Source organism: Fulmarus glacialis, unplaced genomic scaffold, assembly GCF_000690835.1.
Source record: "Fulmarus glacialis isolate BGI_N327 unplaced genomic scaffold, ASM69083v1 scaffold4769, whole genome shotgun sequence".
In the NCBI taxonomy this organism is placed as follows: Eukaryota; Metazoa; Chordata; class Aves; order Procellariiformes; family Procellariidae; genus Fulmarus; species Fulmarus glacialis.
In genome coordinates, this window is record NW_009232491.1 from 1 (window position 1) to 12443 (window position 12443).

Consider the following 12443-nt stretch of genomic DNA (forward strand, 5'->3'; position numbering starts at 1 on the left):
GCCCGCCCACCGCCGAGCCGTCCTCCGAGGCGGGGACCGCCCGCCGCGACGCCATGTAAGCGCTGGGCTCCGTGGGAGGGAAGAGGGCGGTGGCGTCTTCCCGCCCCCGATGCGTGAGGAGAGGTCTTCCCCGGGCGGGCAGCGGTAGGGGAAGCGGAGAGAGTCGAGAGGGCCCGCTATGTTTTACCTCACGAAGACGGCGGGCAGGGGCTTTCCTCTGTCACAGAGGCGCTTCCGCCATAAAGGGAGCGGAGCCGCGGGCTCTCGAGTGGGTGCTGTCCCGCCTTAGTTGGATGGGAAAGCCCACGGGCGAGTGGTTTCTTCCTATAAAAAAACTCTTGCACAAACACGAGGCGAATACAGTGAGGAAGTGTCCTGGGCTGGAGGCGATAGCCAGGTCCTTCCTCCTCAGGAAATGCCTTTCGCCCCTGTTTATCTCGCTCCCTTTAAAGGCTTTTTAGTGGTTTTCTCTGAAAACATGTATGTTTAATTTTCTGGTTACTTATTTTGTGTTTCTTAAAAACAGTTTAATCCTCCCTGATTGAATTGGTAGAATGGAGCCACTTTGCTGTTCACTTTGGTCTCCGTTGCTCTTCCCTGGGCATTGTGGCCCTGCAGCAGAGATGATAATGGTTCGACCAGTTCCTTGAAGGTTGATTCATGTGAGACCCCATAGCTTCATACATGCAACAACCACATTATGATTGTGTATGTACTTGGTAAAACCTGTTTAATAGCAAATATTCTGATAGTCAGCTGGGGTAAGGCCTCTTTAGACTAGAGTGTGTATATATAGAGAGAGAGTATATGTATCTTTATACTAGAGTCAGCAAAGTTGCTCACCACGCAAGTAACTGGGCTTGTGTCTCTGCCTACAGCAGTTACATACTACTAGAAATACAACTCGGCAAAAGAAACCTTGGGGTTTTCGGCTGGTTCAGGGGCTGGATCACCCAGAGACCAGAGGAGCTCCAGTGCGGAGACAGAGCAGGACGGCAGTACTGCCTGTGGAGCAGCTGGGCCACTCCTCTACATGGCGGGGATCGCCAGGTTGTTGCAGACTGCTTTGTCCTCCTTCAGTCTTAATTTTTAGCACTGAAACTTTTTAACTTTTGAAAAAAAATTGACTTTTCTTACTACCCTCCTGCCTTCTTCCTATATGTGCGTGAGTATACAATTGTTTTCTTTTCCTCCCAGGTTCACAGCATGGGGGTTTCCAGCTGCAGTCCTTGCAACTTTTGCTAGCATTTACTTTTTACCATCTCCCATTGATCCAGAACCGTTCACGTATGTTCCCCTGCTTAATTTTAAAGTTCAATAGCATACTTGTGTTTGTCGGGAAATACCTGTGCTTTCAAAACTTCTCCTATACTTTTCATCCCGCAGGAGCATATAAAGCATGCTACTTAAGTTCATGCACAGAAGAAATTGTGTTTCTCATATAAAACTTGAAAATCAAAACACTTTCTTAAACAAGTGAATTTCAAGCAAAACAATGCTGACTAGTGCAGTATTCATACATACACGTAGAGAGATTGTTAGTAGATCTCAGACTAACGATAGGGAATAAAACTCTCTAGGATGATGGCAATTTTGTGTTTGTATTGATTTCAGAAAAAAAAAAATCTCCTAAAAAGTCTGTATTCTTTTTAGCCTGGGCTTGCAAGCTCCACAGAATTGTTAATTTAGTTTGAAGTAATAGTTTTAACAAATTCTTTAAAAAAAGAGAATACCTTGTTACCTATCTCTGGAATAAAGTCCTATTACTTTCCCTTCAAATAATTTCATAGTCCAATGTTGTCTTGTTTCTTACATCTTATTTATAATTAATTTGGTGCAGTTTTGAAAAGCCACCTCCTGCCTTAGTTGGATCATTGCAAGTGAATAAAAAGCTTCAGAGTGGACAAAGAATCTTCACAGGACAACTGAAAGGTCCCGAGTCTTTTACTGCTGATGATGAAGGCAAGTAGATAACTTCCAAATGGGTAAAATTATACATCTGCTACATGTTATACATCCGATACATCTGCTTGGTCAAGTTATTAAAAGAGGAAACGTAAGAAGTTTAAACCCAAAGAAAGAAAAATAGGAATGTTTGCTAAATGATTGCTCCAAAAATATTAAGATAATTGTATGTTCTTCCATATCTTCACATTTGTAAACATTTCACTGGAAATATCCCAGAACATTTTGTTGTCTGCTGCTTCCAAGGACACAGCAAATGTCCTACTGCTATATTAAAAAACACAGAACCACAAATTGGTAATATATAGAAGTTGTATTAAAATATAATTTTAGAAAGGTGTAAAATGGCATATTCTTTAAAAGCAGCATGCAAAAACAACTAAAGATTTTTGTGGAAGTTCTTCCAAATGTGAGTCTAAGCTTGGGCTTTTGACATAGACCGGGTGATAAGCTTGCCTTGGTTTTTTTTCTGTTTCAGGTCTCCAAAAGCAGCGTTAATTTGCTGCTCGAGCTCAGCTACTGAGTTCAACATGCTCTTATTTCAGAAGCTGTTATTGAACACAGAGCCAAAGAGGGAGGCAAATGAAGTTGTTTTAAAAGTTGCGTAGTTATCAAAACCATATTTTTAGAGCTTGGAATATAAAAGAACTTTTCACTGTAGTATAAAACCTCCTCTTATCTATCCACAAATCGTCTTGGTTGTTTTGCAGCTGTGAGGTGGCAAAACAGTAGGTGCAGGAACCTTACAGATAGTGGGAAGCAGAGAGCTGGAGCAGTAACAGGTAGCATATTTTGCATCTTTCCAACAACTTTCTTACCCAGCGTGTGAAGAAAGTAGAGACTGCAATGAAAGTTCAAACCAAATAGAGGACAGATACCGTGATCTTCTGCTTTGGACACAGGTTTAGTGCTGTGGACTCAGGACTTACCTCTTTTGGAGGAATTATTTTCGTCTTGATGTGTAAGTCGATAAAATAGATTCCTGCAGTAGCCAGTACAGAGAAGAAGGCAACTCCCAGTCCAAGGCAGTTTGAGCCAGGCAGGTCCCTTACTGCTGGTGCTAGTTTTATGGTATTTTTCAAGGAAATATTGAATAGCCCAGGACATGTTTGTCTGAAAGATACACTCTTGTGTTGTGTGCTACAGAGGTGAGAGGTAATCATCTGGAATGTTCTTGTTTGCCATTGTGCAAGCTGAAATTAGAAGCATTTTCAGTTGTAGCAGCATAAGCCTGGAAGGGACCTAGCTCAACACTTTGCATTGAGGCACCCATTCCTAGCAAATGTCTTCTGAAAGCTGTTTCCTTCCTGCTTTCCTCAAAGGTGCTATATTAAATTGAAGAGCTATTTTATCGCACTTTTTGTTCTCCACCTCTTCCTCTACAACTTTCAGAAAGGGTAGAGTTCACAACTAGAGTTTTGCAGAGTATATTTTAAGTATGAGGACTAATCCTGCAAATGCTCTGTGTTGCCAAATCTAACCTCTTTCATGATGCTGTATAAAATACTGGTTTGGTTCTTTTTTTCTTGAGTGTGTTAATTCTACCATGGATCTTCCCTGAATTTAAGGATGTTTTAGGAGACGGATTTCAGTCAGTTGAAATCATACAATATGACCAAGGTTGTAATAAGTGTTGTGGTGATGTTGCCTGATTTAGGTAAATGCTGTTTTCCATATGAGTAAGACAGGATATTACAGGTAACTAGAGTAGTTCTGTTTTGCCTTCACTTTACTACAAATACCCATGAGAGAAGTCTAGTGCAAAACCCACTTGCACTAGCTATATAAATCTAAATATAGCATCATAGCCTAGTGCATAGCATGATAGAAAATAGCATTACAAGCCTAAGATTTCTCTCTTTAAATACAGAATCTGGTATGTGATCAGAAATTTCAGCTGTTTCCAACATGCCTCAGGAGGCATTAGAATACCAGTATATTTTATGACAGCAAAGTTCAGCCTCTGTTTTTTCCCAGACAAAGTTGTTGTATTGAACAGTGGCTCTGAAGTTCTCCCTTCGGATAAACAGGTGCTTTCTGTGTGCCAGTAATCCTAGACAATTCTTTTAATCTAGATCTGACAGCTGATACTTTGAGAATCTGTCCTATTTGCTCCTAACATTTTTCCATAGATGTGAGTGAGCAGATGCTAGACATTTTTGTATCTGTTTATCTGCTCTGGTGTAAGCACTCATTAGACCAAGTCAGAATCTGTGGTGTTTAGTAATATTGGCACAGAAAGGTAGCATAACTTCCATGGAGTATCTTCTAACACCTGTTGCAAAGTGACAGTGCGTATTTTTAAATGTAAACAAGGCTAGGGTGAAAATGCAGGTCACACGTAAAGGAAATAATGTCTACTTTAGTTCAATCTATGTAAATAAAAGACAAATCAGAGGAATGTTTCCAGTTAACAGACTTTACACTAGAAGTGTATTTTGTTGAACAGTAAGTCTAGGGTTGGTCATGTGCATTGCATTATTTCAGAGCCTGGACAAGTCAAAAGGTAGGAGGATGCTATTTTTCAAAGGTGGGGCTTAATCACTGCTAGTGTTTTTCCTTTGACACTCTATACAGAAGTTTTTGGAGGTACAATACAATGTCAAAAGATTTGAAGACTTCGTGTGAGGTTTTTGCCTTGTTAATTTAAACACTTTGAAAGCAGAGGAGAAAGCAACTGCTAAGCAGATATCCAATAAAAAACGTGCTTAATCCTTTAATGCAAACTTACACATTTTTGATATTATTCTGGTGGTTCAAAACCAAAGCAAAATATCACAGCTTAAAAAAACCCCAAAAACCACACTTGTTTTTTTTGCTTAGAATTTTAATGTCCTGGGAGAAGGGTTACTTTCTTGTTTTGGATCAGTCATTGTGATGTTTTCCTTTTGTCTACTGAACATTTTAGCTAGCTGATAATGTGGCAGAACCCTCAGGACAAAAAGGTAGATCGTGTGCGCTCTGCTAATGCTTTCACTGATTTTCATTGACAATATGAGAATATCACTATGAATCTTAAGACCCATCCTTGATGCCTTTGCTGCTAACCCAGAGGAGTCTCAAGATAGCTTTTAGTGTATTATGTTTCTTTAAAATAAACATGAACAATTCATATTTTTCTATATTGCTCTTTCTGCTTTATAAAAATATATTTAAAGTAAGCTGTATCGTTGCTTTGTCTGTGCATAGAATATATAAATTAGGAGCAAGAAGGAAGGACTCACAATAATGAGGAATATCCTTCTTTTATAGTAAGTTTTATTTGCCTTGGTCCCTTTTAAAACAGTCTTCTAATATACTTATTTTAAGGTAATATCTACACTGGTACTGTGGACGGGAAACTGTGGATGATCAGTGGTGACCAGCTGCATTTCATTACTCAAATGGGGCAGGATATGCCTGAATGTGGTGAGCGACAGTTTTGATGTGAAAATGACAACAAACTTGTTCATATAAATATCATTGAATGAGAAACTGAAGTGCTCTTTTAACTACTGTTAACGTTTTCTGATTCTTTTATGCAAATTTGTAAGAGAAGCCTACTGCTATCATGTAGTTTTTCCTAATGTAGGCAAGATTAAGGCATAATGGCACACTTCTCTAGCCCTTGAGACTGACTTGGATAGACTTGCCCTGGGTTGCCATTTAAGAACGACATTTTGTAGAAGTCCTCCTACATAAAGCTTTTTGAGGGTGGTCTAAAGTCACAATTTATCCAATTATTTTCCTGCCTCAAGGTCAAAATGTATTTTAGAAACATTTCAAATCTTACAGAGGAATCAGAGACTTAGAAAAGCATGTCCTGGTACTGTCACTGGTAACTGGACTGCAAGGTTGCATTTTCTTTCCTTACTTGTAAATAAGGAAGACAAACACTGAAATGTTTACATTTTTATCCTGTTGCTTTTTGATGAATCAAGCAGGCCTGAAAGGCCATTCAAATAGCTGATTGGCTTTAGTCTGGCTTCCTAAAAATGTGACAGTTGTGTAGGTGCTTTCCCTATCCCCAAAGCCCCTGTGCTGTGGGCTAGTCTTGACTGAATTTGAAAGAATTCTCAAAGATTACTGAACTTTTTTGAGTCTTAGGTAAATAATTGACTATGTGGAAGTTAAGAAACCAAAAATGAGACCAAAATGATTGTTCCATTCAGAATGAGACCAGATTTTTGGCAGCTGTCAAACAGTGAGTCAGCTTGTGTTACTGATCTGTTACAGCTCTAGTGAGCTGTAATGTATGTTGTCCCTTGCTTACAGGAGTATTGGGGGAAAATGTGTATTTTGGAGTAGAGGGCATTAGGTCACAAAACTGTAGGATGTCAAGCTTTACTAATTTCCGTACTCTCAGGAAAATTATTCACTATAAAAATACTAAATGTGATAGATCTGTTTTTTGTAGTTTTACCTGAGGATTACTTACAGGATTCTCACATGACCTGTGGAACTTGGGCCCCTCAGCTGAAGGGAAGTAGTTAATAAAATCTTCCCTGAGAGTGGTTTTTCCTCCCATCCTTTACTTGGGGGATATGAATTAAACAGCAGCTAATCCATTTTGTTTTATTGATTTAGTAATCCTACCAGTTCTTCAGTCATCTTTAAAGTTGTCTGCGAAAACAGAGTAGAGCTGAATTTCTCTGAAGGTTGGGAGCAATTTTTTTCTTAAGTAACAAGGAACAGAGATGATTAGATTGACATTGTACTGTCACCTCCTTTGCAATTTACTTTTAAAGACAGTTTAAGTAAGCTTTTAAAGATCTGGTTTACTCAAGGATGATAGTTAAGTGCTTTTCAGCCTTTGCATTTTGGGATCTTTGTTTTGTCAAACTCCTGGTCTTCTACTTCTGATTTATATCTCAGGAACTCCAGAATATGAACCAATATGTGGCCGGCCCCATGGAATCCGAATGGATCAGGATGGTAACTTGATTGTGGTGGATTCTTATTTAGGCCTGTACAAAGTCAATCCAAGGACAGGAGAGAAAACCCTCCTGCTATCGAGTGAAAAAGGTGATACTACAGTTAGTGGGGAAGCAGATTGAGCTTGGGTTTGGTCCTCATGCTTATATATGAATTGGAAGATCAAGGCACTTAAATCAGTTGAGATCAGTTCTAGTGAGCATGGGGACTGGGACTGACTGAAAGCCCGTTGGCTTTATATTTTTAAGATTTGTTTAAAAAATAGAAGAAAACAAAAGTAGTGATGTTTGTCAGAGGCTTTTGGTTTGGTATGTGTTACGCTGGGCTGCAACCTGAACGTATTTCCCTGCAAATGAAAGTAACTTGGAGTTGGACTTTAGCTTGGGACAACTTAAGGATGGCATTTACTATGAGATTTGGAATTGAAATGTCTGAAATTTTAAGCTTGTGTGGATCTGAATAATTTTGAACACTCGGTGGTTTTGTACTTACTTTAATTAGTAGTCATTTTTATTAACTAGGTGTGGATGGACTTCCTTTCAAATTTCTAAATGGTTTAGAAATATCAAAGGAAAATTTGATTTATTTTACGGATTCAAGTAGCAAATGGGAAAGACGACATCACAAATACGAGGTGAGATGAGGCAATTTGTGGCCATTTGTTCAGGCAGCTTAAGTGTTAATTTTTGTGCTGGCAGCACTGTGTACCAGGCTGCAGAAGAGACAAGCTTTTTCACTTGTGCTTGTGTGTTTTAGCCAAGCATGCTATGAATGCAGCGTGTTCAAGCCCTGAGGCAGAGGATGGGCTGTGCTATTCTGTAGCTGCTCTTCCGGCGGAAAAAAAAAAAACAAACCTCCCAGTATGACTACCCAAAGAAATTGTCATGTGATTCATGCTGTAAAAATCCACACTGTAGTGTTAGCTTCTTTCTGGTATCTTTCTACAAGCATGCTCTTCCAGTGCAGTAAATGCAAAGTAGCAAACTGCTGGTGTACTTGAAGGTATCTTTTCTGTCTAGTCATAGCCTTTGAGTAAAACTTATCTAGAACAAACTGTCTGTTTGTAAAGCTGAAATTCGGTGAGGTCACAGACATAAAGTTGAGACACAACTGACATAAAGTGTGAGACACACACAGAGTCTCATCCTTACTACCAGAATTGTGGACAAAATTAAGCAAGGAGAAAAATCACATGAAGGGAAATATATTTAATTTAAGGAGTGGAAATTGAGATCCAAGTTATTAAAGGAAAAAAAAAAAAAAGAATAGTTGAAATCTCTTATGTGTCGCTTGCTGTTTCATAAAGCTATCAGAATTATTGTTTGGTAGTACATCATCTTTGCCATTTAGTATTTCAGACTTGACAAGGGTTTGCCAGCACTAATGACAAACATAAAGGCAGTTTCCTCTTCACAGGGCTTATATTTATATAATTCAAAGCTGCCCTGCAGATTTTTAGCAGAAGAAACTTACTCAAATTATTTCATATCAGAAGTAAAATGTCAACTGTTTACTTGCTTTAGCAAAACACTTGTGAATGCTTTCCGGTTTGATTTGAAGAAGTTGTAATTGTTCACAGAAGCCCAATAGGCCTCAATGTTTTGCTAAAGCAGGAACTGCAGAATAACATATTTTGAACTCTGGGCTTTATAACCTCTATGTTCCTCTGTTTTTGCAAGAATGCTGTGATCAGCCTGGAAAACAACTGCTGTAAAACATGAACAAAATCCTTTGCTCCTTCAGTGGTGTGAGCTTACTGTTTTCATGAAGATGCCATCTGCCGTTCTGTAAAGTCTGCTTTTATCTAATTTATGTTAAAACAACTTCTGAATATTTTCTGTCCTAATTGAAACAAGGTATTTTGATAGCCTAGTTTTTCATTAGATGTATATTGATTAAGGTAATCGAAACAAACCATCTTGGTCGCCTCTTGGCCTATGACCCTGTAACAAGAACAGGAAGAACAGTGCTCAGTGGCTTGTACATGGCAAATGGGATTGCACTGTCTCCCTATGAAGATTACATATTAATAGCAGAAACCAGCATATGTAGAATCATACGGTATGTTAAACGTCATTCTCTTCCTAAATATAAAATATTACATGTTAGTTTATATTACATGTTTTTAATCAATTTCATGTTCTTATTTTTCTGTTTTTCCTTTTCTAAAAATGTAAACCAAAGATGTGCAGTTAACAGGATTGCTACTGGGAACTTAGTCTAAATTACTTTTTTCTATTGTAAGAGTCACAGGTTTTAGTTAATTCTAAGTAGAGATTAACAGCTGCTCTTTCCACCACGAAATGTTTTTTATACCTATTTACTGATACATTGGGCCCTAATTCCGTCAGACTCAATTACAATTATCCCGATGACTCCATTATTACAGTTACAACAGACCTCAGACAACAAGTGTCACTACATGATTATGATTATTAGCATAACACCCCATTTTTCCCATTTTTAAAGGGAGTCAGTGTTTTAACAGTTCTTTATTTCATGGAAGTTCTGAAGCAAAATTTAGCGTTAGTTTTCATTTAACAGGGATATTTTGTATGAATAGCTTTTTTTGAATAGAACAGGGGAGTACTGTTTATGTTACATGTAGAAAGATGAGTTTTTTGACCAATCATCGTTACTCAAGTTTAGTCCCTCTTTGCCGTTACTACTTCCTGCAGAGTCCTTTTCTGTATTTTGGAAAATTCCTTGCGTGAATCAAAATGATGCATCTTCTGTGCTTGCTGTTAAGCTTGCTGTATTTTGCAGCAGCCTCTATAACTCACATACAAAATTCCCTTTTTGCAGCTATTGGGTGAGTGGAGCTAATGCAGGAAAAAAAGAAGTTTTTGTGGACAACCTGCCTGGGTACCCAGACAACATCAGATTATCAAACACAGGCTTATACAGAGTTGGAATATCTACTACTCGCTTTCCTAGTTTCTTTTCTCCTTTCCTCGATGCTTTAGGACCATATCCATTCCTGAAGAGATTTATTGCAAAGGTAACTTTGACACTGTGTAGTATTAACTATCTGTGTCACAAAAATGTTAATTTTATAAGTATGAAAGAACTTGTTGTTCTTCATTAGGAAACACAAGAGACAACAGCTTCATCTTTACCAGAGCATCCCAACACATACTAACTTTGATTTTTTTGGAACATTTGAGGATTGGTTTCTTTTTTACATATTAAAACACAGCAGTTTCAGTGTTGTGGTAATGCTGAGAACCCATTTTATAAAGTAGAAAAAATAAGTACTGACAAAAGTAGTCCATAGTTGCAAGCTCTCAGCCCATTGTTTATAGCAACATGATATTGTCAAGGGAGATAAAGAACCATTTACACAACATATGAGGATTTTGCTATAGGAATCAAACTGCAAACTCATTCTTGCCAAGCAAGAGTCACGGAGCTGGTTAGGATTAAGCAGGCTTTTCCTAGGAACCATGCTGCCTTTTCACTAGACCTTGCACAGGAAAAACACGGAAGTGGGTGATTCAGTTGTGTTCCACCAAGTCCCTCTTATTCCTGTTTTTAGAAAATGGGTGGCTTTTGGCAGCTGGGATAAGTTCAAACAACGTCCACACCTTCTTGAGCAAGCAGGCACTGACTGTACTTTAGGATTAGTGAGCGATTACTAGACTGCCAGCTTTAGACACAGTCCAGTGGATATTATCAAAGGATTAAGTGACAGCTGAATCTGACTAGAGCAACACCTGGAAAGCAATATATTAGCATTGCCATTTCTTTCTAGTCATATAGGTTCCCTGCCCCTTGAATGAAGTGTTAACACTGTGTATTTCTTTTTCTAAAACAGGTGACTCCTTTATCATTCTACAGCATTTTTCTTCACAAACACGGCTTGTTCTTAGAAATTAATGACAAAGGAGACATTGTGGCAAGCTTCCATGACCCTGATGGTAGCGTCACTTGGGCTGTCAGTGATGTCTTTGAGCATGATGGGAAAGTGTATCTAGGTAATACAGAGCTGCCTTTTCTTGTGGTGCTACAGTAAATGTTACAGTTTTCATAAGCTGGAGCATCAAAAGAAAAATAGCAGCATTGTTTCAAGCAGCTGTTCAATATTTTTCTCTGCTTAATGGAAGACTGCTACATCACTGAAGGAGAAGTGAAACTGATACCACATGGTTAAGCAGAAATGAAAATACAATGCAGAAATACTTCTTTCAGAAGCTTGTGAAAGCCTCAGATTTAAATAGGTTAAAAGTACCAAATCACCTTGATCTATAGTTCAGAAAATAGTTATGTATATATTTTTACACAGTTGGACAGAATCATCCAAGGAATTCACCTCTGTAACAGGGATTGAGGTGAGTGAGTAGCACATATCTTACTGTTGCTCACAGTCCCCATTTTGGAAAAAGCCTTATGTAGGATTTTATTCTTCCTCTTTGCCAGAGGCAGAACATACTGCTTTTAATTATGAACAGCAGTTTCTTCATTGTCTCTTTTGTTAAAGTTTTCTATCTATTCAACTGCATCAGTTTCCAAGGAAATATGGGCAAGCACAGCTTGCATTTAAATTTGTTCTCTCACCTCAGTGTTTGTTTCTGGTGCAAAGTAGTCACATGTTGTCTTGCTAGATGCTGTACATAAGGTTTCCTGTGACCATAGAAAAGTTCACTAGTGGCCATTGTTAGGCAGCAGGGCAGTAAGCAGAAAACAGGCTTATAAATTAGGAATTCACTCTCTAGAAATGTGACACAGCTTGATCCTTTGGAAGGGTTTAACTGCAGTTCAGTAACAGAAAGATAGGAAGTTTGATAGGCAGTTTATTTTTTCTTTCCCAAAAGTGCAGCAGTGAACAGGGTCCTCTGGAAGGGCACTTTCTAAACAAATGTTCAAAACAGCAGGAGTTAAGTATGCTCACAACAGGCTACAGCAAAGTATGCTCACATACAGAGAGAGTCTCATACAAATAAAATTCATTTTAATTGAATTACAATAAATGACAGCTGTTTCATTATGATGAAATATTGTATTTAGCTTGTAGAATCAGTGTTAAATTTAACTTGATTGAAAAGGTATTATACCTGCTTTGGGTGTATGTTTGCATTTATGTGTCCCTGTTACAGCTTAATTCCTCAAAATGAAGAAGCCTAATTTACTGGGCTTATGCTGGGTAGGCATGTACTAGCTGTATTCACTTATGCTGAAGTGATGATACTGAATGCTTTTTTGGTTTAGGATAATGTAATAAAGTTATTAACTGTATTTCTCCCTGTATAGTATCTACTTTACCAGATCAGATGATTGTTAAAATTCATTAAAAGCTCTGATTTTGATAATAATGATTTTTTTAAAAATTAAAAAAAAAAATCATCAAGGATAAGAATTAACACTGTTCTTTCAAGGCTGTAAAAATACTCAGAATTAACTGCTTCATGGAAACAGACACCAGGCTAGTGACAAAAAACTCCTCTAAAAGTGATGGAAGGCAGGCAGCTGTTGGTTCCTGTTCTTCCTACAACTACATGCTTTTGCTGAACAGTTCTTAAGTCTTTATCAAAAAGTGGCAGTGAAGCAGATATTTTCCTGAACCG

The 12443-nt window shown here is 38.2% G+C and overlaps 1 protein-coding gene across 1 annotated transcript; it reads left to right on the top strand.

Annotated features, from left to right (window-relative positions):
• The first annotated feature begins 178 nt into the window (after positions 1–178).
• LOC104081973 (adipocyte plasma membrane-associated protein-like) lies at positions 179–10894 on the top strand. The gene is made up of 10 exons (XM_009584906.1): positions 179–268; positions 896–1050; positions 1198–1287; positions 1841–1962; positions 5275–5373; positions 6820–6969; positions 7401–7513; positions 8780–8940; positions 9685–9880; positions 10697–10894. Exons 1-10 carry the CDS (start codon positions 179–181, stop codon positions 10892–10894), a joined length of 1374 nt encoding a protein of 457 aa, XP_009583201.1.
• Positions 10895–12443: the final 1549 nt, after the last annotated feature.

Coding starts and splice junctions, on each gene's coding strand:
- LOC104081973 (XM_009584906.1), top strand. CDS start 179: ATGTTTTACCTCACGAAGACGGCGGGCAGGGGCTTTCCTCTGTCACAG. Junction 1,963..5,274: donor TTTTACTGCTGATGATGAAG/GCAAGTAGATAA, acceptor ACTTATTTTAAG/GTAATATCTACACTGGTACT. Junction 8,941..9,684: donor AGCATATGTAGAATCATACG/GTATGTTAAACG, acceptor CCCTTTTTGCAG/CTATTGGGTGAGTGGAGCTA.